Source organism: Nothobranchius furzeri, chromosome 2 (genome assembly GCF_043380555.1).
Source record: "Nothobranchius furzeri strain GRZ-AD chromosome 2, NfurGRZ-RIMD1, whole genome shotgun sequence".
Taxonomy (NCBI): domain Eukaryota; kingdom Metazoa; phylum Chordata; class Actinopteri; order Cyprinodontiformes; family Nothobranchiidae; genus Nothobranchius; species Nothobranchius furzeri.
In genome coordinates, this window is record NC_091742.1 from 884,474 (window position 1) to 911,931 (window position 27,458).

General features: G+C 43.6%; 1 protein-coding gene across 1 annotated transcript in view; it reads right to left on the bottom strand.

Annotated features, from left to right (window-relative positions):
* LOC107377458 (scavenger receptor cysteine-rich domain-containing protein DMBT1) overlaps window positions 1-27,458 on the bottom strand; it is a 61,187-nt gene that overhangs the window by 5,023 nt on the left and 28,706 nt on the right. Inside the window, exons 11-34 of the mRNA XM_070548724.1 lie at window positions 26,854-27,162; window positions 26,064-26,378; window positions 25,638-25,973; window positions 25,431-25,538; window positions 24,978-25,059; window positions 24,653-24,778; window positions 23,788-23,862; window positions 22,049-22,102; window positions 20,898-20,980; window positions 20,205-20,404; window positions 19,805-19,872; window positions 19,344-19,468; window positions 18,722-18,744; window positions 18,405-18,502; window positions 16,590-16,690; window positions 13,362-13,388; window positions 12,966-13,277; window positions 12,000-12,293; window positions 11,578-11,892; window positions 11,206-11,496; window positions 8,605-8,919; window positions 8,227-8,520; window positions 5,814-6,122; window positions 5,383-5,697 (exon numbers count right to left, since the gene is read on the bottom strand). Coding sequence (XP_070404825.1) covers window positions 5,383-5,697; window positions 5,814-6,122; window positions 8,227-8,520; window positions 8,605-8,919; window positions 11,206-11,496; window positions 11,578-11,892; window positions 12,000-12,293; window positions 12,966-13,277; window positions 13,362-13,388; window positions 16,590-16,690; window positions 18,405-18,502; window positions 18,722-18,744; window positions 19,344-19,468; window positions 19,805-19,872; window positions 20,205-20,404; window positions 20,898-20,980; window positions 22,049-22,102; window positions 23,788-23,862; window positions 24,653-24,778; window positions 24,978-25,059; window positions 25,431-25,538; window positions 25,638-25,973; window positions 26,064-26,378; window positions 26,854-27,162 — 4,575 coding nt within the window. The remainder of the gene's footprint in view (window positions 1-5,382; window positions 5,698-5,813; window positions 6,123-8,226; window positions 8,521-8,604; window positions 8,920-11,205; window positions 11,497-11,577; window positions 11,893-11,999; window positions 12,294-12,965; window positions 13,278-13,361; window positions 13,389-16,589; window positions 16,691-18,404; window positions 18,503-18,721; window positions 18,745-19,343; window positions 19,469-19,804; window positions 19,873-20,204; window positions 20,405-20,897; window positions 20,981-22,048; window positions 22,103-23,787; window positions 23,863-24,652; window positions 24,779-24,977; window positions 25,060-25,430; window positions 25,539-25,637; window positions 25,974-26,063; window positions 26,379-26,853; window positions 27,163-27,458) is intronic.

Here is a 27,458-nt window from a genome sequence, read left to right on the forward strand (position 1 = left end):
ACTTTCTGCCACCAAACCAAGCTGCCAGAACCCCTGACAAAAATTTTATGATGGGTGTTACGTCCCCTCTGGCGTCTAGGAGTGCCGAGGGGAGAACACAAAGAAAAATAAAATTATGTAAAATAAAAGGGAATGAATACAGAGGGATTCGGTACTGCGCTGCTCTGGGTGGCTGCATGTTGGAGTAGCTCTGTTGACTATATATAAGTTTAGCCTTTTCTTGGACATTTTTTCTTCTAGTTTCTCAAGAAAAACTGTATTTTTTGAATATTTTACTTTTCTGTTTATGGTGCTGTGAAGCTAAGAGGATTTTTACTGCTATTTTTTCACTTTTTTCACTTTTGAGCATTTGTTGTGATGCGTAACCATGGCAACAAGCTAGTTTACAATCGGGAGCAGCTGATTATCATCGAGAAGGCTCAAATAATACGTCAACTGAAGCCACAAATCCCAAATGAGCTAAAATGCAAGAAGCGTGGGTGCAGAGCGGGAGCAAAACGTAGACAGAGAAAGAGGAAATTCAAACCATCTCTTCCATCGATCATAATGGGCAATGTGAGATAACTGGCCAACAAGATGGATGAACTCCAAGCCCTTTCAAGGACTCAGCCAGAGCATGGGCAGTGTAGTGTTAAGTGTTTCACTGAGACGTGGCTGCAGGGCCATATCCCCGATTCCAGCGTCTCTCTGCCAGGATTCCTGACTGTACGATCAGACAGAGATCTGAAGAGGAGCGGGAAAAGAAAAGGAGGTGGAGTGGCAGTCCTTGTCAACAACAGATGGTGCCATCCAGGTCATTTTTCAGTGAAATGTTGTCTCTGCAGCCCAGATGTTGAACTCTTGGCAGTAAGTTGTCGTCCATATTATTTGCCAAGAGAGTTGACCAGTGTTGTCTTGGCAACCGTTTATATTCCACCTTCAGCTATTGCTGAAAATGCATGTGATGCCATCAGTTCCGTTGTCGCTAAGCTACAAACCCAGCACTCCAATGCATTTGTGGCTATATCTGGTGATTTTAATCATGCCTCGTTCTCTGCTACACTTCCAACATTTAAACAGTTTGTCAGCTGCTCCACCAGAGAAAACAAGACATTGGATTTGTGTTATGCAAATGTAAAGAATGCATACATGTCCAAAACAAGACCTCCTCTGGGACAATCAGATTACAATCTTGTTTTTCTCTGCTCAGAACACAAAGCACTTGTTCAGAGGCAACCTGTGACAAGAACTGTGAGAAAATGGTCACAGGACACTGAAGAAGCCCTGCAGAGTTGTTTTGAGACCACAGATTGGATGACTCTCTGCCAAGGATATGAAGAGGATATCAATGCCATGACTGGATGTGTCACTGACTATATAAACTTCTGTGTGGACAACATCATACCCACCAGAACAGTGAGATGCTTCGCTAATAACAAACCCTGGATCACCAGTGAACTGGAGAATCTGCTAAATGAGAAAAAAAGAGCCTTCAAGGAGGGAGACAGGGAATTATTGAGGAGTATACAGAAGCAGCTGACGATCAAGATCAAAGACAGCAAGGAGGCATACAGGAAGAAGCTGGAGAACAAACTACAGAGGAACAATATCAGAGATGTCTGGTCAGGGATGAAGAAGACCACAGGCTTCAAGCAGAGGAAGGATTGCACAGATGGCAGCCTGGACACAGCCAATGAACTGAACAAGTTCTTCAATAAGTTCAGTTCAGGAACAAACCCAGCATCCTCCTCGCCTGTCCCCAGCCAATCAGACATCCCATACTCCTCTGATCCAACATTTTCCTGTCACACGCCAGCTCTTTTGTCCTCTAACACAGTCATGGACTCTTCTGGTTCTATAAATCTGTCTTCACCAAGTCAGGAGATGCTGCTGCCCCATTTACCTCCCCCTCCCACCTATCTGTCTCTAGAAATCAGGTGAAGAGGCAGCTGGAGAGACTGAACAGGAGCAAGGCTGCAGGTCCAGATGGTGTCAGCCCCAGGGCACTGAAGGCCTGTGCAGAGCAGCTCTGTGGGATTCTGCAGCACCTCTTCAACCTCAGCCTGGCCCAGGAGAAGGTTCCAGTCCTGTGGAAGACATCCTGCCTTGTTCCAGTTCCAAAGAAAACTCGCCCATCAGTCAATGACGACTCCAGACCGGTTGTCCTGATCCCACATCATGAAGGTCCTGGAGAGACTCCTGTTGGTCCACCTGAATAAGCAAACTAGAACATATCAGGACCCACTGCAGTTTGCTTATCGCCATGGAGTTGGAGTTGAAGATGTCATCATCCAGCTGCTTCAACCAACCCACTGTCATCTGGACAAAGCAGACAGCACTGTCAGGGTAATGTTCTTTGATTTCTCCAGTGCATTTAACACAATCCAGCCTGATGTACTTTGCCAGAAACTCCAGAAGACACAGGTGGGGGCCTCAACTATCGCCTGGATTAAAGACTACCTGACAAACAGACCACAGTTTGTGAGGCTGAAGAACTGCACATCAAACCAGGCGATCAGTAACATTGGAGCACCACAGGGGACTGTACTCTCACCATTCCTTTTCACCCTGTACACCTCAGACTTCCAGGACAAGTCAGAGACCTGTCATCTACAGAAATACTCAGATGACTCTGCAGTTGTCGGGTGTATCAGAGATGGACAGGAAGCTGAGTACAGAGAGCTGGTGGAGCGCTTTGTGGCATGGTGTGGAAACAATCATCTGACCTTGAACGTGAACAAAACAAAGGAGATGATTTTAGACTTCAGAAGAAACAGGGTGGAGTCAAACACTGTTTCCATCATGGGAGAAGAAGTGGAGGTGGTTGAGGAATACAAATACCTTGGAGTTCACCTGGACAACAGACTGGACTGGAGAAAGAACAGCGAAGCCGTTTACAAGAAGGGACACAGCAGACTGCACTTCTTGAGGACGCTTAGGTCCTTCAATGTCTGTAGCAAGATGCTGCACATCTTTTACAAGTCTGTTGTTGAGAGTGTAATCTCTTCAGCCATCGTCTGTTGGGGTAGCAGCATCAGAAGCAGGGACCTGAAAAGGCTCAACAGCCTAATAAAAAAGGCTGGTTCTGTTCTGGGGACGACTGTGGAACCACTGGAGGAGATAATGCAAAGAAGGATTCTCCAGAGAATCAAGAAAATGATGGACAACCCTGAGCATTCTCTTCACAAGACTGTCAGACAACGGAAGAGATTCTTTAGTCAGAGGCTTCTTCAGTTTGGCTGCAACACTGACCGCTACTGGAGATCCTTCCTGCCAACAGCCATTGTAATATACAACAACTCTTTGATGACTTGATTATTATTATTATTCTGAGCTACTACAGCAATCAATTTCCCTCTGGGATTAATAAAGTATTTTTGAATTGAATTGAATGGTGTCTGGTTATGATGGTGATGAATGAATGGAAGGAGGTTAACAAATGGCAGTTCAAAAAGGTTTAATAACAAAAGGTTGGATCATGGGTATTATAATAATTAAACTAAACAAACTCCCTCTGCTAAAACAGGGAGAAGGCAAAATAATAACTGACTTAAAGCGGCTCTCTGGTTTAACCAGAGAGAGGAGACCAAAAGGGAAGCACACCAATTCTAAACTAAACCAACCACAAATTTGTTACCAAAAGAATAAACCTAATCCATTACCAAAACCAAAAGACCCACAATTATCAAAACTAGAAAGCTAGAAATCTCCCCAACTAAAATCCTCAAAGACAAAACACAAAGACAAACTAAACTGAGGACAGGAGGTTTACAAGCGGGTGGCAAAAGGCACTCATTAACTTTGGCAAAACTGGGGCACTAAACTTTTAACCAGAAACCCCAGTACAGTGCGATTACTACAACAGAGTCTCTCAAGCTGTTTTTACAGGACCACAGCGTTTGCAAAAAGGGATTTGCTGCGGCACCCTGAGGAGGATTTTGGCATTTATAGTAGCAAAGCTGAATCTAGAATAAACTGCTATCAGGCACCTCTCAAACCAAGACGGGATACAGGGAGGTCGCTGGGCGGCCCCCCCACATGTGACGTACAGGGTCGCGCATTCAGCGTCAGCTTTGATGTGACCTGCTTTTTGTCCCGCTTGACGCCCCGTTCAGCCAGTAGTTTCACCACTCTGTCGAACAGCTGGCTGTCTCTCACCGTCCCCGCAAAAAGGGACTAATCTGTTGGTCCTCTCGCACGGCCAAAAGCTCCATGGTCTCTGCATCCATCCAGTTTGCCATGTTACTAGTGAGAGGCCATGTTTGTCTGTGTTTATAGCCCTTCCGGCCGGCACTCGGCGCGCGCATTGTATGTCACTAACGCGACCACCCTCTTTTGCGGGGGGGGGGGGGGGGGGGGGGGGCTCCCACAGTCGCCCCAAAGGGATTAGGGAATGACACACATTCAGCCTTCAGAGGCGAGGGGCTCATGTGGCAAGATTACTACCAAGCGAGGCAGAAGGAATGCCGCAAAGTTCACGCATGGCATGGTGCGTTTATAGACATACCATTGCGGTAATATTACGCCAATTTGCCAGCATGGTGTGTCTTACAAAAGCACTTTATGAGATCACAGTCAGCTCTATCGCTGTGTCTCCTCTATCACTGTGTCTCCCTGAATAAGTGAGTGAGGAGGCTTAAAAGGCTTCAGGAGCAGCTGATTACTGATTTGGTGCAGCTGCTCCATATCACTCCGCTGGCCTCTGGTGCAGTATGGCAGGACTGCAGGATCTGAGGCCTGCAGCAGGAGGTCACCGGATGGAGAGCAGAGAGCAGAAACCTCTGGGTTTGTAACAATGGGGCCGTCAAAATAAGTTTCTGTTTAGGACCCCGAGGTGGAAAGGGGTGGTCTTGTTGAGCAGCGTTCCTTGTCGAGACTCTGACATGAAGCACACAACTTCCTAATTGTCTTACTTAGCATCAGTACTGATGTGGTCTCCTCTTCCATCCAAGAGTTCTCACAATTATCGCGCTGCCTCTACAGTTGTGCCCAGTATGAGCGTCAGCAAGAATAGATGTTCACCCCACTGCATCCAGACTGCTAATGAATTGCTCATGCAGGAAGCCGTCACTGGCTGATTCCATCTGTGCCAATAAGAGGCTGCCACTGGCAAGGTAGGCATGAGAGTGACAAAACTTCCGCCAGCCAATCAGTCCATAGGTGGCTGTGTTGGTTCAGCTCATGAAATGAATCTCAGAGAAACAGGGCTGAAAAAAGTGGTCAGCTCTGCGTGAACAATGAAATGCAATGACCGCACCTGGCCAAGAACAAGCTGAATGTAGTGTAAAAAGGCCAAAAGCATGATTTCTCAACAGCATGCTATATCTAACCACAGTTTTTACTTAGGATTCTTCTATAGAAATGAAAAATAAATGTTATGGTCTATTATCATCACAACTTTACCTGCACAGTCAACTCCAGCATCACGTTCGTGCCCACACTGTGATGCCCTGAAACCTTTGACTGAACACTGCTGAAGAGAAGTCGCGTTGCTGAAGCACGAATTACTCGCCTCCACCACAGACCCGTTGCCTTGACCAAAATGGGCACCTCCTGGAGCATTCAAAGCTTTGCCACACTCCAGCAACTCACAAACCACCTTGGCTTTACTTTGGGTCCAGTCTGCATCACAAACTGTTTTCCAAGTTTCACCCTGACGGACTTCCACTCTACCGGAACACTCATCCTTGCCGTTGGACAATCGAACTTCCAAGCTCCCTGCAGAGTCAAGTAAATTAAAATGCAACTATATGACAACAAAAAATGAACATGAAATCTGCAATGTAACAAGACCGGTATAAAAATTACACTTTTTTTTGCTTTTTTTTCCTTACCTGTGCAAACGACTCCAGCGACAGAGGTTGTGTTGCAGGCTCGGTTTATGAACGGTCTCTGTGGGCACTGAGATATGATAGATTCCCTGCCATTGCATTCAATTTGCTCGATCCAGGGCTCTCCAGAGCCACGACCATACTCAGACATTGTTGTAATTTTATGAGCCCCACCACAGTTCAGCTGTCTGCACACCACCATCGCATCATTGATGTCCGACGATTCACCACACACTGTCCTCCAAAGACCTTTGCTGTACAACTCAACTCTTCCAGCACAACGATTAGGCCCATCAGCTAGCTTCACATTTCCTGTAAATTATAAATTATATTAAAGTACAGATATTAAATTCAACCTTTTAAGATAGTTCAAATATTTTAAAATGCCTAAGAAATAAACGCATGCCCACAATGCATGTGTGTGATTTCTCATGCAGTTTAAGTTTGTCATTCACTGATTATTATTTTGACAAAAGTCATGGCTCAGTTGTTTTAATGTTCATCTTAAATGGAAAACGTATGAGGGAAACACTTTGTACAATAATTTAGATGTGGGAAATTAAAAGAAGAATGATTTGTTTCTGCAAAAAGAATGATAAAAAAACAGCACTGGAACCATCATCTGCCGCTGGTTAGGATTTTGTAAGGAAGACTATAAAGCCTTGTAACACATAATACCACTGTGTTACTGACAAAGCAAGTGTCCAGGGTGACTTTCTATCATCTGATTAATTTTTTGAAGGACTGGTTCACTTGTTTAATCAATACATTGAAGGTCTGTCGTAGAAATGAATGCCTTGGAAGTCGTTCTCAGAGGGAATAATATACCGATGCACCATTTCTCTGATCTAAAAGTTGTCCACATCACAGTTGAGCTTCAGACGGCAGGTTTTGGAGTTTTATTATATGGTTGGACACCTCACCCTGGATTGGATAACAGCAACACAACTCTACCACTAACTTGTATCTCCACAAATAACACAAGCCTGGAGGACCTTCTGTCATGGGGTGAAGTTGCTAATGCTATTTGTTAGTTTAAACTAGCTAAGACGTTCGCTGCTGTCATGAGTCAAGATGGGTGAGTCTATGAATGCTGTTGAATATGGTATCTGGAGTCCATAGTAATTGCAGCATACTATAGTATAGTCCAGTGGTCCTCAATAGGCGGCCTGCAGGCACCTTCTTTGTGGCACAAAGAAGGTGCCTGGACAATGCCACCGCGTCATCATGAAACTAACGGAAGCCCAACCACTCAGCCATTGATTCATTCAATCCATGCCGTGTTCAGAGCCTCATCTCTCATCCAGCCTTCACTCATCTGACCAGTAAGTCAGCTATCTACTCTTTTTGTAATGTCTTGGCTACGCTGGATATGCTTTTTGAATGCTAACCTTCCATATATTCCACCGCCTGCTCCCATGTGCACCTCCCTGCTATTGGGGAGAGTGCAGGAATGGACCGCCACCCTCTACTACAAGAAGGCATCCTTGCAGGAACTCAGACTTTCATTCTCCCCCAGGAGTGAATTCAGAGCCAAATCCTAACTACCAATTTTTTGTATCACACCCACTGGCCATTGACAATACCTGCTCATGCCCTTTGGTATGTGCAACAGCCCTACCGTCATCCAGCACCTCATTAATAATGTTCAACATGGAAGTGATGGAAATTGCAGTTCCCCCATCATCTGCTAGGGGCTGCCTCCAAAACAGAGGCCTACATATTGACTCACATATAAAAAAATACCAACTTCACAGCAGGAATAAACATTTTACAGCCTGGTACAAAAAATATTTTAGGTTTAACTGGTCAAGTTTACAGTCATGACAACTCTGAGGGGAGTGAATATTTTTTGTAACTCTGTTTAGATGTAATTAAAGCTTGAAATGATGAATAATTAGGAGCATGTCCTTTTGACTGAGAGGTTGCAGATGAACCGTCTTCTCTTCCTTTCGGAGCAAAAACTTTGCAGATGTCTGACCACTAAGGAGTAGGGCTGTCTCTGTACTGGCTGCGTGCGGAGCTCTCTGAGGGAGACCGCAGAAACAGTGCAGCTCGATGAGTTGATGCATGTTTCACATTAGAGTTGCTCAACCACATTTTCCTGGCTAAAAGTGCCCACAGACCTCTGCTAACATCGATTAGCTCAGTTAGCTCATAGCTAGATTGGCTCAGAGTTTGATGGGTGTCATTTATCCTCCTACATCCTCACAGCCCCACCTCATTGCCCATTTTTGTATTGTCCGGGAGTGACAGTAGTGGGAACCACCCGATGGGCTTCAATTCTGCTCTTAAGAAATTAATAGTAATTTAATTTCTAATACGTTTTTATTCCTTAACATTTGACCAAAGACCTGAAAAAAATATGAAGTTTTAAAAATGATGGATGATTTTTGGAAAAGAGTAAAGTTCATACCAGAACATTCAACAGACACTTCTTGATCATTGTTGGTTCTGGGATGCTCTCTGATCGTGCACTCTGTGACAGAGCTCTCTCTTCCTCTGCAACTCATCTGCAATCCTCTGACATCTTCACGTTGTCCAAGTAACCCAGAGAACCTGACAGGATCTCCACAGTCCATCTCCCTGCACACCACTGCAGCTTCATTCTGTCCAAAGTTGGATTTGAATGCAGGTGACCAGTGATCACTGTGATAGATTTCAACTCTGCCTGAACACTGGTCAGAGCCGTTGATCAGTCTGATGAAAGCTAAAATGCATCAAGGGAGAGATGTTCAGAAATGTTGTTTCAGTCTCACTTTTACACTGATGAAAAAGTAATAGACATAAATACCTGCGCAAATCACTCCCGCATCTTCTCCGTGTCCACAGTTATTTTCTCCAAAGGGGGGTCGGGGGCAGTGCAAAAGAGACGTCTCATTGCCAGTGCATGCAACATCATCTAGCCAGATTTCTCCTTGGCCTGGACCAAAAAATGCTGAAGATTTGGCTGCCTTAGCAGTTCCACAGTTCATGGCTCTGCACACCACCTGAGCATCTTTGATATCCCAAGCATCATCACACACTGTTCCCCACTGATCATTATGCAGAATCTCCACTCTGCCAGAACAGCGGTCTGTGCCATTGACAAGTCTAATGGGAGGATTACCTGGGGAGAGATTAGGTTACATAATGTCAGGCAAGGTTTATCATCAAATGCATTGCAAATCTAGGTCATCAGAGAGTTAGTTGTTATACCATAACACTTGATTTTATGGTGCGCTGTTAATAAGGCATTACTACCAACCAAAGTGCTGCAGATTAATAAAGCACAGGCCGAAACAGTTGCACAGGTCATAACAAGCATTAAAAGGACAAGAAAAAAAAAACAACAAACAAGGTGGAACCACTTGGTAACATTCCACAGATTAAAATTAACAACAAGGTGGAAGGAAGAATGACAAAATCTAACTTAAAGCTAAGACCAGGTTTAAGAGTTAAAAGCTAGGGAGAAATGGTGTGTTTTCAGGCATTATTTAAAATTGGTGATAGAGGGTGCTTGCCTAACCTTGAGAGGTAGTGAGGTCTAACGTTTTGGGGCACAAATAGAAAAAGTTGTTTCCCAGCGGGTCTTCAAATGTGCCTCAGGGACAGTGAGAAGGAGCTGCTCTGCAGACTTGAGTGCATGAAGAGGGTGGTAGAAATGGAGTAGCTTGCTCAGATGTGGGGTGGGGGACTGACTGTTCAAAGATTTGAATGCAAAAAGCAGAGCCTTGTTGCTGAATTCTGGACAAGCTGAAGCCTGGAGAGAGCAGCTTGAATTTGAGTTATGAATCACAATTTCTAGAAGAAGAACACTGAGTATGGGCTATAATTTAGAAATTTGCCTAAGGTGGTAGAAGCAGGACTTGACTGTGCTATTGGCCTGAGCATCCGTCTTCAGGACGGGGTCCTCTTTCAGTGCAATGTTGGCAACAGTAGAGGAGACATGAGAAGAAAGATAGTGGAGGGCAGGTTACTAAGTCTCTTCAACATTGTCAGGACTGAAAATTAAGGTGGAGGAAATTTTCAGCCAGACTTCTTTGATATTGTGAAGACACTCAAACAGAGGCTTGGTAGAGTCAGTGGGCTTAAATGAAAAATAGACTTGGCAATCAACTCCATATTAATGGTATGAAACAGCATTCAGTCTAAAAACTAGCTCCTTAAGGCAAAATATAAAGGGAGAAGTGTAGTGGGCTGAGGAAGGAACCTTGAGGGATCCCTCAAGGGATGGGGACTGACTTGATGACCCTGAGGATTTGAATGAAATCAGCAGAGCAGATATGGGGACATGCCAGTCCTGATCTCCTGCCAATTTTGATGTTATGCGCCAGAGATTGTCAGGGTTTACCCCCTGCTGATGGCGATAGAAAAGATGAGGAGTGGAGCAGCAGTCCGTAGGAACAACAGACACTTGGGACCTTCTTACAGGATTGAATGCACTCCAAAATTCTGCTCGATTCCCAACAGATGGGTTTTGGATTTAAACAGGATACCTTCTTAATTTCCACGCCGGCGATGTTGCTTTTTTATGTGAGGAGGTTGAGCTAAGTGACACAGGCAGACTGGTATTTAAGTCAAACACAAGTGGGTTGGGTCATTATCTCCTTGAGCAGACAGTGATAAGCTCATAGTCGATTACATTTGTAGAAGAGTGTGGCGATCATATATCAAGAGTGAGCTTGTATCAACAAGCAAGAGCAGAATCACACAAAAAAAACATTGTTACAGGTAGAAACAGATGGCATGTCTGCCATGCTGGTGCCATCTTAACATAATGATATTAAAGAAAAGTATGTGTAAAACAAGTCAAAATGAGTCCTGAGTCAAACAATGACATTTCCTTGCGTTACCTTACTTGGCTCATCTGGACTCAGCCTAATATAATTTTTACTCGTGTGTGTGTGTGTGAGTCTGTGTTTGTGTGCGTGTGATTGCATATGTTTGTTAATGTTTTTAACCTGTTATGGGAATCTGGGGTCATTTTGTAAAGCACTTTGAATAACACTTTGTTTGAAAAGCGCTTTAGAAATAAAATTTGATTGATTGATTGATTGATTTAAACAATGCCTTGCAAAACTTTGATTATTGATAAAAGATTCTCTAAACAGTGACCTACTTTGTGCAAAAGTTAAATGAAGAAAACTAGAGACAACAGTCAGTTGTACTCATTGAAATTTTTTTAGTAGAAGTTGTTTTTCCCCATTAATGGGGCCTATGTGGAAAAGTAACACGTTTGATAGGAAATTCTTCTTTATTCTCCAATTTTCAATTACTCACTGATATCAAATGCAGATAAGACACTGACTTTTAGGTACTCCACAACACCTCAGTTATCAGATGTAATCTGGATCAAAGTGAGCCTCAATGGTAGAAGATATGTGATAAGGAAGAATAACGCTGAACATCTTACCTGCACATGAAACATAAGCGCCATCACATCTCCCCACATGTTCCTCAAGCGTACACTGGCTAATTGAGCTCACGTTACCAGAGCACCGATTCCTGAAGCCTGTCAATGTGCTGTCACCAAAGCCGACAGAATCTTGGGTTTTCTTTGGAGAGCCACAATTCAGTTCTTTACAGACAATTGCGGCCTCTCTGAGGCTCCAATTATCATTACAAATCTTGCCCCAACGACCACTGTGGAAGACCTCCAACTTGCCAGAGCATCTGTCAGTCCCATTGATCAGTCTCACAGTTTCTGGAAAGAAGACAAATGAAAACGTGAATGGGTCTGAGCTTGTATTTTTTCAAGCCTCAACAAAAGGGAAGCATGTTGTACCTGAGCACATAACGCCTGCATCTTCACTGTGGTCACAGTCGTGTTGTCCAAAGCCTCGATGTGGGCAGTCAGTAATTGAATTCTCGTGGCCAGTGCACTCAATATCATCCATCCAAACCTGCTGGGGGCCTCTTCCATAGAAGGCCCTGTTCTTAACTGCAACAGGACTTCCACAGTTCATCTCTCTGCATGCTACTTCTGCTTCTTGAATCCCCCATCTGTCATCACAAATGGTTCCCCACTGTCCGTCATTGAGGACTTCTACTCGACCAGAACAACGATTAGTCCCATTTACCAACCGTATTGGCTTGTTGTCTGTCAAACATGGAGAAAATACAGGATTCAGATTAAATTCATGGAAAAGAAAATGTGTCACACTGAAATGACAACAAATTACTGTTGGTAAGCTGTGATTGACTTACTCTTGCAAACAATGGTGGCATCAACACAACTCTCTCTGAAATCTGAAAGCTGGCATTCTGAGATGGAGGTCTCATTTCCAGCACAGCTAGTTTTGAGTCCTGACAGGCTTTGACCCTCTCCAAAATATTGTGCTGCAGACTCAACAACAGGAGAGCCACACCTGATCTCACGGCACAGCACTTCGGCTGTGTTCTTTCCCCAGTCACTGCTGCACACTCGTTTCCACTGGCCTTCGTGGAAGACCTCCACTCTGCCGTTACAGCGATTGCTTCCATTCACGACACGCACGTGGTCTAACACATAAGCAGAACATGACATTAAAGGTCAGCTTTGCTCATACTATTAATACATTTGCGGTCTCTAGTAAGAATGAATGCTTTGTAAGTCATACTGAGGGGAAAAACTGATTCCACTTTCTTTGCAATGTTGATGCTTTAACTCGACAAACAACACAAGCCTGAAGGAGTTTTGCCTTGTTGTGGAGTTTCTAATGGTAATGGTTAACATCTACTAGTCGAGACGTTCTCTGGTCTTTTCCAATAGAGATGGTTTTTCAGTGAAGTTGAGCTTTATTATTAATAACACCTCAAGTGTTTCTGAATAGAGACAATGCAACTACTGTTTCTTTATTACCACGGGAAATTTCTTTATCGTTTGCTTTATTATTTTTCATAACTGTGCTTTGTTCTTTATGAATAGATTAGCTAACATTTAGTTGTGACCAAATGTGAGTTATTTCTAGATCCTCGGGTGTACTCATGCATCAAAAACAAGCAAGCTGGGTTTAATGGGGATTCTAAATGGACTATAATAGAGTGACTGGTTGTTTTTCTGAATGTTGACTCTGAATTTGAGAAGCAGACGATCCGCCCTAACTCTCACTCAATTACTGATGAAAATAGAAACCAGCAGCTGAGTTTTGCATTTAGATACGTTTTTCAGAGTAAAGCAATGAATCGGCATACCTGAACAGATGACTCCAGCATCTTCGGAATGGGCGCAGTTATGTATCCCAATAGCACTGTGTTGGCACTTAACGATGGAGGGCTCTATGCCAGTACATTGTACATCATCCAGCCAGATCTCCTCTTTGCCCTCTCCAAAAAAAGCATTCCTTTTGGCCTCCAAAGCCATTCCACAGTTCAACTCTCGGCACACAACGTCAGCGTTGGAGAGGCTCCAGTGGTCATCACACACGGTTCCCCAACTGTTTTCATGGAAGATCTCCACTCTACCTGAGCAACGTGAAGATCCAACTAGCCGGATTTTCTGGCATTCTGGAAATGAGAAGTGAAAGCTTTAAAATTACTAAAAACATTTTAATAGGGTTATTTATTTTTAAATAAATGGAATTGATATACCTGTATGCAGTGGTAGACTCAGCAAACCTAAAGAACATTTGCACAGATAATCAAGTTAGCTTTAGGATTGTTCACAAATGAAATGAAATACACCAAATAAATGGTGTATTCTGGGAAATTTACAATAAATAAGACACATAATCAAATATTTGCTATAAAAGTAAGAAAATGTTAACTTTTTTACAGTGTTGGGCATTGCAAAAAAGTAACTAGTGGTAGTTGGCCTGGCCTGTATTTGATATAGTGCCTTCTAGAGTCCTGGAACCCCCCTAGGCACTTTACAACACAATCAGTCATTCACCCATTCACACACACACATTCACACAGTGGTGGTGATGAGCTAGTTAGTTACAAATTACGTTGTCAAAAATGTAATTGATTTACTGCGTCAGATCGCACCATCAGTCATTTTAGCTAAAACGGGCTCCGGCTCTTGGAGAGTGCAGATGCTTTTTTCCTCCTCTCCTCCCTATCTTACCCCCGAGGCTCTTTGACTATCTTTGGGTGCACGGCTGCTTCTGCATTTTTTCTGGAAACTGAAAACTGAAATTACTAATGGATCTTGTCAGCTGGTCACTCAACGCGATTGATAAAAATTTTTCAACGATGAGAATGGGAGAAGGGGTTCCCGGGTGCCCCTCTGGGACAGACCCAGCTGGTCATATCATGGACTCCTGGAAACAGTGGAACCTGAGCTCAGGGAGAGCGCCAATATTCCTCGTGAATTCACAGACACATAATTGTCGAGATGAATCGTAAGCTTGGAACGTTGGCTGAGATTCATGCATTGGCACAAAAGATGGATGCCATCAAGGAGAGAGTGGACGAATCAGCACGGATTGGGATAGATTAATTTACGCCATTATTGGGATTTTGAGAGGTTGAGGACCAACGGAACTTTAAGAGAGAGAGGAAATTATCTCTGTCTGTCCCCAAAACAGTTTCTAATCTGAATCTGGTGCCCTTGAGCCTGTAAGGCTGCAACGATTACATTTTCAGAAGAAATGTGGAATACTGCCGTCGCTATGGCAACTCTGTCTCCTATCCCAGCCTGGGCGGGACTGCGGGCTGTGAAGGCCGCCAAATTGTTCCAGGAGTCACTGTGCCCTCCAAACCCCAACAACCTCCCTCCCCTGTCCAGACTGAGGTGACGTGCACTGCTTATTGTGGCTGCAGGAACTGACATGTGGGGAGTCCCAAACCCACCACCCCACCTAGTGGACACTTATGTTGTGTGATGTCTGAAGTCTGTTGCATATCTGTCTGAGGTGTTTTTTGCAGAGCAAAACTGCCCTCCCTGTGGAGGGTAACTCTGAAGTGCCTTTTTTTTCCTCCACCTGAACCAACCCTCATGTAACCCTCTGATCTCTATTAAGGTAGCGCGACTCTGGGTTGCGAATGACCATAGTCACCAATTCTTGTCATGTGGCTTTGCCTATGTATGTCTGATCTCTGAATTGTGTGTACTGAAACTCTAATTTCACCCAATCTCTCACTGCGATTCATCCACATTGTAGTAACACACTATTTTATTGCCCAGTAACAGTAACGGCGTTGCAAAGAGGGAAAAGTAGATGTAATTAATTAGACAGGCCTTTTCCCTAAAAAATAACGCTGTATGCTCCCAACACTGCTTTTAATTCATTTATTTATCATTTTAATGCATATATGTCACTTTTTTTCTTGAATTGAGAATGTGCATCAGCATATATGCGCTAAAGGTAAAGATCAAATACAGAAAAAAAAACTCACCTGCCATCAATAAAAATAAAAAATGTATTTTTTCCACAACAAAGCAGCTCATGTTGAGTCTTCAAATCAAGCCAAATTCTGTCAAGTCAATAAAAATGATCAAAAACGTGCTCACTCTGATTATATATACATATACACACACATATATACACACACACATATATATATATATAGTTTTTATAGTATACAATTTTTCATTAAATGATGAAAAAAAATCCTTTTGGAATTTTTCTTAAAATTTGTTAAAATCACAAAACAGAATAATTGGACTTCTTACCTTTTTTTAAAATCCAGAGTCTGGACAGAGTATTTAAAATAATAATGTGATTATCTCCTAAATACTCTGAAAGTCATGCTGAATGATTGTTATGAACAAAAAGGACTGCCTGGACTTGGACTGCAAACTGGACACATGTTGACATTATCATTAATCATTAAAGACAAAACCCAAAAGAGACGTTTTTTTGTTTTACACAATTCCAGCAAAACTAGATGAAAAGTGACATATTTTATTCATCATAAAGCTAACAGAAAGCTGATAACCTTTTTTATATATTTATGTGTGATTTAAAATTCAATTAGTGATTAATAAACTCAAGACAAGACCAACTGGAACATTTAGATCAAAAGAATGTCTATTTGAGAGCAAAGGTCAGGAAGCGAACTTGACCTCTGAACCCACAGAGTGAATCACGCCAGTCCTATCTAACTTGTCGAAATATTTCTCAGCTGTCCTTTTTTTTAAAAGTTGCAACACAACCATCTTACTCTGCTTTAACTTCACATCAATGCTGCATTATGGTAAAACACTATTACTACAAATAAAACTTTTACATTTAAAATAATAATTTCCTTTTTGTTGATCATAACCCTTATTTAATCTTTAAAGGTGTGGTTTACCTGTTTTTTCAATACATTTGCAGTGTTCTCTAGTGAAAACCGATGCTTTTTGAGTCATTAAAATAAAAAAAAGCTATGATGCTCCTGTTCTGAGTTACAGAAATGTGCTGGTGCAGAGGTGGGCTGAAAACCCTTGCCCCTTTCAAGACTGTGGCATCTGTAGCAGTCCCGGGATTGAAGGAAGGGAAAAGCGATGAGAGAGCCTCGACTGGTGCAGAGATTTTATTTCTGTTCATCTGAAATTACTTCTGTTGAGGTCAACCATCAGACCGTTGTTGAGGGTCTGCCCTCATGAGGAAATTACTATATAGTAATTTCTCCAAAAGCCTGTCATCTGCGCTCTGAAAAAGCAGATTAAGAATCAGCGCCAGCAATAACTTCATTTCCCAGGATTCCCTGCAGCCGTGAGCAACGTGATGACGTCACCAAAGCAAGTTCTGCGCATGTGCTGATACACAGCAGAGTCCAGCCCGCCAGACAGCTGAAAAGCTATAAATCCCAGCGAAAAACAAAACTTATCGTCTTTTGTTCAGTTCAACTGGCGTGGAGACGCACCCGTTTGCTACGGCTCCGGACAGCGTGTGCACGAGGCCTGGCGGCTGAAGCGTGCGGACGCCGAGCCGCGGAAAAGCAGCGGAAAATCATCACATCTGCTCAGCGCGATTACCAAGGGACGCCTTGAATTCGGTCAGAGAAGAGTTTTGCTCCAGCAAAATTTTCTTTATTTTCCCTTCTATCGATCTTCCTCTCCTGTTCTCTCTAATAAGTCCAGAATAAGCAATCACACCGCGCGATTTGCTTCAAAATAGAAAAAACGGTCTCTCTCTCCTGTACCAAAATACGCCCATCGGACCATTTTAAGAGTAAGCCGTTTTGTTTTGTCATTGTTTAATAACTTAAGTAGTTTTTATGCTGTGGCCAGGCTGACAAACTATGAGATATTTCATTTATGATTGATCGTGGAGGATGGCTGCTTATACTGAGCCAGGATTCTCTGGAGGTTTCTTCCTGTTAAAAGGGAGTTTTCCTCTCCACTGTCGCTGCATGCTTGCTTAGTATGAGGATTGCTGTATAGTCACTGACACTAGTCAGTGACTTGATGCAATTTGCTGGGTTCCTTTTATAGGAAACATTATTTCTGACTGGCTTAATGAACTGTGAATTGGAATGTTTATTATGTGAAGTGCCTTGAGACGACTCTTGTTGTGATTTGGCGCTATATAAATAAACTTGAATTGAATTGAATTGAATCTTTTGTGTTGTTTATTGATCTTTGTGAAGCGGTTTTAAAGTTGTTAAGTTTCACTGTGATTGAGTTAAGGTAAAAGCTAAACCCTTTGTGTCTGTATCTGAGAAGAAAAGACACACACACCCACAGCGCACACACACCCACACACACACACACACACACACACACACACACACATTCCACAAGTGGTTGGGTTCTTGCTCCCTCAGACAAAAGGAGTCAGCCATTTTGGGTTTCAAATCTCATAACACCACCTCAGAATGTTTTACATTATCATTATTATTTCATTGTTTGTGTTTGTTTGATAAAATAAGTTGGTTAATATTGATTGGCTAAACGCTTCAGAAGGAGCTGAAGTGATTATATTAGTTAATGTGTTGCCAATTAAGATTTTGTCTCGGGAATTTGTTTGTGTGATATGAATTTATGACTGCTGCTCGTTACGATTTCACGGAAAGTTTAGACAAGATTGATAAGAGGTTTGGATTCATTTTCCCTTGTTAAAAAGGGTGGTGCCCCGAGGCATATCTCCGGATATCCAAATTACGTAATAAAATCGGTAAATATTTCCATATTTACGAATTTTATTGAAGAATCCAAAAGTAAGTAAAAGCTTACAAATTATTCGTGCCCAATAATCACAACACCGTGAAAACTTTACAAACGATTAAATGAACAATGGTTACAGCAACCCAGAAACAAAACAAACAAACAAACAAAAAAAAACACATCTTAATCACAGGAGCAGTAAATCATATACCTTGCTCCGTTTTCCCAGGGGCTGCAAATATCAGATCCTATTGGAATGCTGTGTCACACAATACAGAATATCCGGGCTGGGCACATAAACAAACCAACATACATCCGTGCATGGTCAAAATAAACTCAATATTAATGTCAAAACATTTGTTAAACATTTATCTCCATTCTGATGGTTTGTTTGAGGTAAAGTTCCATCTCCTAGCTCAGCCAGGGCGTGTTTCCTTGCAGAAAGTTTTTCTTTGCCAACACAGCTGTGTTTCATATGAACTAATGAGCAACTTCTGGTTTCACACAGGATCAGTCAGCTACTGATTAGACAACAGTGCCCCTGGCTGGAAATTCTTCAAAGTGTTTGAAATAAACAAACAACTGACAGCTACAGTATCCTTCGCTCAGACAGCCCCTTGGTAAACTCCGCTTCATACCCAAAGCAGGAACACCTTTCTGAGAAAACTGGCCTCATTGTACACAGCCAAATCTACAAGCATCAAGTCACAATGTACAAAAGAGCTTGCAATAACGCCCGCTCCAAGTTTTACTCTGACAGAATCCTCTCCAACTCCTTAAACCCCCTCACTTTATTTTCCACCTTCAGCAAGCTTACCTAACCTAAGGATATCACAATACCTTCACTCCATTGTAGCGTAATGGTTCTCGGCTACACCACGTGTGATGCTGTGACTATCGCGCAACTTGCCGAGAAGCGCTCAGCGATGCGACCTGTGTGACCAATTGACTTATCAAAATCGAGGGTGCAACGCAATGGGTCTGCCTCTGGTGTGCTCTTCTTCCTAAACTATTGTGTCTGCTTAACGAAGTAAAATGTCCCAAAAAAGTCAATTACATCTTCTGGCTCTCTCTTCAGTTGTCATATAACATATAATAGCTGGTTTGGCCCCAAATCAAGAACTCACAATGGACACACAGCAGAGTGCATGCAGAAGTTCTGCTGAGCTTCCCTCTACCCAGCTTTCATTTACTTGGAATGCTGTTACTCAGATCTGCATTACATTATCATAAAAGCTATTGTTGGGACTTAAGCCATCAATGCGCAAGTATAGAATTTAAGTTCCCTGCCACTAAGACCTCCTTGCCACACTGCTCCTCCTTGAACCGTCACCTTATCGTGGTGGAGGAGTTTGAGTGCCCTAATGATCCTAGGAGTTATGTTGTCTGGGGCACGTTGTGCCCCTGGTAGGGTCTCCCATGACAAATTGGTCTTAGGTGAAGGGTGAGACAAAGAACGGTTCACAGAATCTTTCATGGAAGAGAATTCAAAGAGTTGGAGTACCCGGCCCGGAGGGTTACCGGTGTCCCACCCTGGAGCCAGGCCTGGGGTTGGGGCCCGTGAGCGAGCGCCTGGTAGCCGGGCTTTTGCCCGTGAAGTCCGGCCGGGCCCAGCCCGAACCGGATACATGGGCTCATCCAACTGTGGACCCACCACCTGCATGAGGAACATGAAGGGTCCGGTGCAATGTGGATCAGGTGGCAGACCAAGGCGGGAGCCTTGGCGGTCCGATCCCCGGACAAGAAAACTGGTTTTTGGGACATGGAATGTCACCTCGCTGGTGGGGAAGGAGCAGGAGCTTGTGACAGAGGTTGAGCGGTACCGGCTAGATATAGTCAGACTCACCTCGACACATAGCATTGGCTCTGGAACCCAAGTCCTTGAGAGGGGTTGGACACTCTCCTTTGCTGGAGTTGCTCCGGGTGAGAGGCGGAGGGCTGGGGTTGGCTTTTTGTTAGCCCCAAGACTCTCTGCCTGTGTGTTGGGGTTTACCCTGGGGGACGAGAGGGAGGTTTCCCTGCACCTTCGGGTCGGGGAACGGGTCCGGACTGTTGTTTGTCCTTATGGGCCAAATATCAGTTCAGAGTACCCATCCTTTTTGGAGTCCCTGGGACTAGTGCTAGATAGTGCTCCACCAGGGGACTCCATTGTCCAGCTGGGGGACTTCAATGCTCACGTGGGCAATGACAGCTTGACCTGGAGGGGTGTGATTGGGAGGAACGGCCCGCCTGATCTGAACTCAAGTGGTGTTTCGTTATTGGACTTCTGTGCAAGTCGCAGTTTGGCCATAACGAACACCATGTTCAAACATAAGGATGCCCGTCGGTACACTTGGTACCAGGGCAGCCTAGGTCGCAGGTCGATGATAGACTTTGTAGTCGTATCATCTGACCTGCGGCCGTATGTTTTGGACACCAGAGTGAAGAGAGGAGCAGAGCTGTAAACTGATCACCAAATGGTGGTGAGTTGGATCAGATGGCTGGGGAAGATGCCGCATAGACCTGGCAGACCCAAATGCATAGTGAGGGTCTGCTGGGAACGTCTGGCAGAAGAACCTATTAAGACTGTCTTCAACTCCCACCTCCGGCAGAGCTTTGACCGCATCCCGAGAGCAGTGGGGGACATTGACTCCGAGTGGGCCTTGTTCCACTCTGCAATTGTTGAGGCGGCTGTTGCTAGCTGTGGTCGCAAGGTGGCCGGTGTCAGTCATGGTGGCAACCCCCGTACCCGCTGGTGGACACAAGAGGTTTGGGGAGCTGTCAGGCTGAAGAAGGAGGCCTACAAGGCGTGGCTGGTCTGTGGGTCTCCGGAGGCAGCAGACAGGTACCGGTTAGCCAAGCGGGGTGCAGCAGTGGCAGTTGCCGAGGCAAAATCTTGGGCGTGGGAGGAGTTTGGTGAGGCCATGGAGAAAGACTATCGATCGGCTCCAAAGAAGTTCTGGCAAACTGTCCGGCGCCTCAGGAGAGGAAGGCAGCAACTCGCTCACACTGTTTGCAGGGGGATGGGGAGCTGCTGACCTCAACTGGGGCTATAGTCGGACGGTGGAAGGAATACTTAGAGGAGCTCCTCAATCCCACCTATGCACATTCCGAGGAGGAACCAGAGCCGGGAGACCTGGGGATGGACTCTCCTGTCTCGGAGTCAGAAGTTGCTGAGGTAGTCAAACAACTACACAGCGGCGGAGCCCCGGGGGCGGATGAGGTTCGTCCTGGGTATCTCAAGGCTATGGATCTTGTAGAGCTGTCGTGGTTGACACGTCTCTGCAACATTGCATGGTCATCGGGGGCAGTTCCTGTGAAGTGGCAGACCGGGGTGGTGGTCCCCACCTTTAAGAAGGGTGACCTGAGGGTGCGTTCCAACTATAGGGGGAGGTGTTTTGGGCATGTCCTGCCGGCAGGAGGCCCCCGGGTTGACCCAGGACATGTTGGAGAGGTTACATCTCCAATCTGGTCCGGGAATGCCTTGGGGTCCTGCCGGAGGAGCTGGTGAAGGCCGGGGAGAGGACGGTCTGGAGCTCCCTAAATGGGATGCTGCCCCCGCGACCCGGACCTGGATAAGCGGAGGAAGACGACGAGACGACGATGGCCACTAAGACCTCAGTCTTTTAAGGTCTTTGGCGTTTCCTCTTTTATCATTGCACTCAGCATTTGAAGCTCCACAAGGATGTCCCCAGCCCACTCCATTAGACAATACTCACACATGATTATTCTGCAATATTCCATGGTAGCCATGTTGATCACAAATAATAATGTTGGTTTGATCTCAAGCACAGATGTATGGGATGGAGGTAGAGGGGCTGGCTGATGTGAGTACAGCACACAGCCCTTGATTCTAACATAGCCCTTGTAGCTAACATGCCGTTATTGATATTAAACACATCTGAATCGTATTAAAATGTTTGTTAACAGTCAAATCACTTGAATTAAGGATTTTATAAGAACCAACAATGAACTCATCGGCATATAATAAAAATCAAACTATGTAACAGAAAGACAACTTTAATGTTCTGCAAATTACAAATTTCATCCCTTTTAGCAGTAAGTAAAGAGAGTAATTTTTTTATTTATTTTTCAAGTAGAATGATTTATGTGGCATCATTTAATAAACTGACATAAAAAACATTTTAACTTCTGCAAACATTGAAATTTGTCTCATAAACAATCACCTTAAAGCTGCTACAGTGAATCTACAGAACAAGCTAGGTTTTGAATGCAAACACGGTCATGGAACACTGACCACTCCCCTCGGCTATCTTCCCTGAGACACTTCTGCCAGAACTGGAAACCCACACTGCCCGAGGAAACGAGAAAGACCTAAACACCAGTCACCTTTGTCTAGAACCAAACATCATTGTGTTCTTCTTTTTGGGACTCTGGTAGCTTGTCCCAAAGAAGTGCGATGGTTTTGCGAGACCAACAACTGGATGGTCCAATGGTTGCTTTTGATCTGAAACATGTTATTGGTGGAAGTATATAAAACATGCAAGAGAACCATATTATAATTTTTTTATAATATTATTATTTATTAATAGCTATGTTAGAACGTTGTTACGAGGATTGAAAAAATGTTTTGAGCTAATTTGTCTTCCAAGTTTGCTATAGCAGCTTTAAAAAACCAAAAGTAAAATAAAGCCTGTTCAAATTATTCTATATAGTTAAAAAAAACATCTAAATAAAATTATGAAGCATTTTGTTTTGTTGCTTGTTTTACAAATGTCGTCCTCCCCCCCCCCCCCCCCACCCCCGTTACACATATATACACACACACACAGGGCCAGATTAACACTTTGTTGTACCCTGGGCAACAATATTCAAGGGCCCCATCATCACGACCCAAGGATCACCATAATGTGGTCACATGCAGAATATTTTACTGTAATATGCAGTAAATATACTCAATACTTGAATGCCTGACATCACGTAACCCGCTCAGGGTAACCTTTGACCCACATCATGTGGACTGGCCAATGAGGAGAGGGTCTTAACTTGAGGCCCTCTTCATTGGTCAGTCTGCATGAGACTGACTCTCAACTGACGTTCAAAGTCATAGGCAGCGAAGCGTCTCTGTGCAGCGCAAAAGCCCGGGTGGACAGTTTGTTTAATGTAGGGTGATCATATTTCCATTTCCAAACAAGAGGACAGGGGATCTGTGCCTATGACGTCACACTATGGCAACGCCACACAAACCACGTTGGGACCCAGTTTTTGTAAGAACTAAATTAATATCAGATTCTGCCAATTAAAGGGCTCTAAAAATTCATATGTAAACATTTAGCATATTTACTGCAAAATCTCATTTTTCTGCTTTAGTGCTGCAACAAGGTTTTATTAATAATAAATTATTATACCTTTTGTTTTACTACAGCATCGGTACGCTTCCTGTGCACAGATTATTAAGGATGCTTGTTTCAGCTGTGAGATTAGACGATAGGATCAATGAAAAAATAAGTTGTCACACACTCCATGGAAACTTTCAGAGAATCCACAAATAGTGGCTTTCAAATAGTTTTGTTACTTTTTGCAAGTTTAGAAAAGCAGCAGATGAGACAGCATGTCTGATAATTTAGTTTTTCATCTGATAACATGTCAGCGATGTCTGAGGGGCTTTTATAAACACTGTATAACTAACACTCCTGGAGAGGGTAGGAATTACACAGAGGCTTCTGGGGAGCCCAGTTATGAAGGGGTGGGGGGGTGGGGGGGTAATTTTGCCTTTGCCCCCAAAATGCCTTGAAACAACCCTGGGTGTGTGACTGAGTTTTGAAGGTGATCTGAATTGTATCAGATGTATAAATATTACATGTGTATAACTTATTGTTTTATACAGGTAAAAACGTGTAGTGGAGATACATCTGCCTACATTTTACTTTTCAACACTTTGTTTTGTTTTCTTGTTTTTATTTCCTGTCCTGTCTGTCTCTCATCTTCCTGCATCTCCTCTAAACTCTCCAGAAAAACTGCTGCCTGGATTCTTACTTTTTCACCTTATCAGTAACTTTTGAGCAGACCAAAGGGATCTCCTGACCGTAAAGCGGAGAGCGCGTTTCGATGCTGCATCAGTGAGGTGAAATCACCGCAGCACAGGTGATGAGCTGCGCAGTAGCAGAGCGCTTCAGGCGCAAATAAGACAGAAAATAGAGAACATGTGCAGATATGAACGATCGTGTGCTAATTATAGTTTTTTGGTTGCGCCACTTTGAGAATGGACCGTGCGCTGGACGCAACAGCCTGGAGTGCTGCGCAATAACGCAGCGCTGTATCGCTGTCTGTGCTCTCTGCTCAGAAGAGTCCATAAATGATGTAATATAGGCAGAAACTTTTTTCCGGCTCCCCTGGATGTGTAGGATATACAGCTCCCTCATAATTCGATCCCTGCTCCTGAATGAAAAGCCGGACATTTTCATCAATTCAAGACCCCCCCCCCCCCACCCACCCACCCGGACAGAGAGTCAAAAGTGGACATGTCCGGGGAAAACAGGACGCATGGTCACCCTAGTTTAATATAAAGTGGGAGATTACAGATACAGTATTTTGCTCGTGCCCTTGCTGCCCTGGGCCCTTTAGAGTTCGTGGGCCCTGGGCAATTGCCCAGTTGCCCATATGGTTAATCCGGCCTTGCGGACACGCACACACACACACATGCACACACGCGCGCGCGCACGCACACACACACACACTTTGCTGCTTTAATGTAGAAGTCTGCACCAACTTGTGTTCGCATCTCGTGACTTTACAAACTCCATCCTCAAACGTTATCTTTCATTCTGATGTTTTGCAGCTCTGTGAATAAAATTAAGCCTCTGAAAACAGAAGTAAACTGCTGCTTGATCTTCGTCATCATCATGGATCAACTAAAGGTTCCAGCTCATGACACACTTGTCCTGCCAGGTCTTCAGATTGAACTTCGTTGTTGGTGATCACTGGGCTGCAGAGTTGTTGATGTTCATAAATCTGGTTTGTGCGTTCCCTAAACGGAATCAGGGTGATGAGAACCATTACAAGAAAAAAACATCCAGCTTGTTTAATGTATAAAAACAAAACCCCAAAAATAAAACACACACACACACATTATTTCCACATTAGATCACAACCACTAAGCAGAATATGCATAACCCAGATTGAGGGAAAATGGATCATCAAGAGAAGCTATTGTCCTTCTTTCCCACCTTTCATCAACTGCCCCATTGCTTTGGTCGTCGTTGTCTTTTGTTCTTTCTTGAAACTTGCTGCTAAACTGAACCAAGGTCCCTGAAAAGTGGGATAAAACCAGCATCACCTTTTCTCAAAGGGTAGATGGACTTGACACAAATGTCACAATTTCTACAAGAAAATAAATGCTTCCAGACAATCACCTACCAATAATTACTTACGGGAAAATATAATACAATCAAAACAAAAAGGCAATACACACACGTGTGTTTGCGCACACACACACACATGTGTGTGTATATATATATATATATATATATATATATATATATATATATATAAATATATATATATATATATATATATATATATATATATATATATACATATATATATATATATATATATATATACATATACATATACATATATACACACAACACATAAAATGCATATATTGTGAATTTTACCTGCAACTCTCCATTTCTTTCTCCAGACCCAGTAGCCGATAACCAACACAACAAGCACAATCACTAAAAAACTCACAACACCCGCTACGACCGAAGAGGATGATGTTGCTGCAGGGATTAAAAGTTTACCAAGTATTAGTGAACAAGAAAACTCACTAGAATAAAAATAACACTAAAACAGCAGAAGAGTTACTTCTTGGGCCTTACCAATGACCGTGACCTGGAGTGACTTTGAGGGAAGAGATTTGAAGGATGCTGAGGAAATGTTAATCCCGTACACACAAGCGTACTCTCCTGAGTCTTCAACGTCTACTTCTGGAAATTCAAAGTACGCCATGTAGAAGAGGGAGTGGCCGAATGCTTGAGGTGATTTGGTAATGTTCGTCTTGGACTTTATTAGATAGAAGACACCATCTGGGAATGTGGAATGAGTAGAGCAAGTGATGGAGAATGCACTTCCTCTGGGTACCGATATCTTCACAGGACTGTAGATCACCATTGAGTGAGCGGATGTCAGGGAGATGCTGGGCTTCTCCAACTTCACTGCAAGGCAGAGGTAGATTGTAATTAATAAGTGTTGAAAATTTACTGTGAACAATATTTAATTCACTGTCAATCTTTATTTTTATTCACCGATGACTGAAAGATCAGCAGTATTTCCTTGAGGATAATAGATGATTCCTCGTTCAGGTCCTTCCGTCTGATATTCACAGAAGTACGACCCATTAAGGCTGAAGTCCGCTTTAGGGAAGATGAAGGTCGCATCTGTTTGAGTGGAGAACTTCTTCATATTCATTGAGCCTTGCCTGTTTTTCAACACGAATGTCCCGCTCAATGTTGAATAGAGTTGAGTTGAGTTGGTTGACCGACTGCAGGTGATTTCCACTTTCTCCCCCCAGTTTACCACTGGTGATGGACTTAAAGTAATTTGGGGCTTCTGTAGATCACCTGGAAGAAATATGTAGATTTCCCTCTGGGATTAATAAAGTATTTTTGAATTGAATTTGAATTGAATTGAGAACCATCACAGGGGCAGCAGTAGCTCAACAAGTTGAGCGGGTTGTCCAGTAATCGAAAACTTGCAGGTTCGATCCCGGCTCCGGACAGAGAATTCTGCTGTTGTGTCCTTGGGCAAGACACTTAACTCATCTTGCCTGCTGGTGGTGGTCAGAGGGACCGGTGGCGCCTGTGCTCGGCAGCCTCGCCTCTGTCAGTGTGCCCCAGGGCAGCTGTGGCTACATTGTAGCTCATCCCCACCAGTGTGTGAATGTGTGTGTGAATGGATGAATGATACACTGTAGTGTAAAGCTCTTTGGAGTCCTTACTCTGAGAGGCGCTATATAAGTGCGGACCATTTATCACTTATATTAGAGGAAAAAGATCATTTGTGGCTTCAAAGTAAACAAGGCTTTTTTTTTTTTACCTGAACAGATGACGCTGGCATCTTCACCGTGACCGCAGTTATTTTCTCCAAAACCAGGATGTGTACAGTGTGTGAGAGCAGATTCTTGGCCTGTACACTCCACATTATCTAGCCATATTGGACCAGAGCCTCTTCCAAAATGAGCATTCCCTGGAGCAAAGACTGCATGACCACAAGCGGTCTGTCTACAAACAACATCAGCATCGCTCATTTCCCAGTTGTCATCACACACGGTACCCCACTGGCTTTTATAGTGGACCTCCACTCTTCCAGAACATTGACCCGAACCGCCAACCAACCGCAGCTGTGCTGCAGAAACATTTAGTACAAATATCAAGGAGACAACAGTTCATAGTAAAACATTTCCAACAAGTAATCAGACCTGAAAACAGCAGGAAAAAAATGAATCAAATTATTTACAATTCACATTCAGGAGACAAAGGCTGAACCAAATTGAGATGAAGCCGAGGTTCTTCCTTTTTAATGCTTTGGTTTTAATTAGATATTATATTGAGGGTTTTTCCACTAAAAGCTGCAAAGCTGACTGGTTTCTGAAACCCATCCATCTGCACTGCAATGGTTTTGTGCATTAAGCAAGTGCAAGC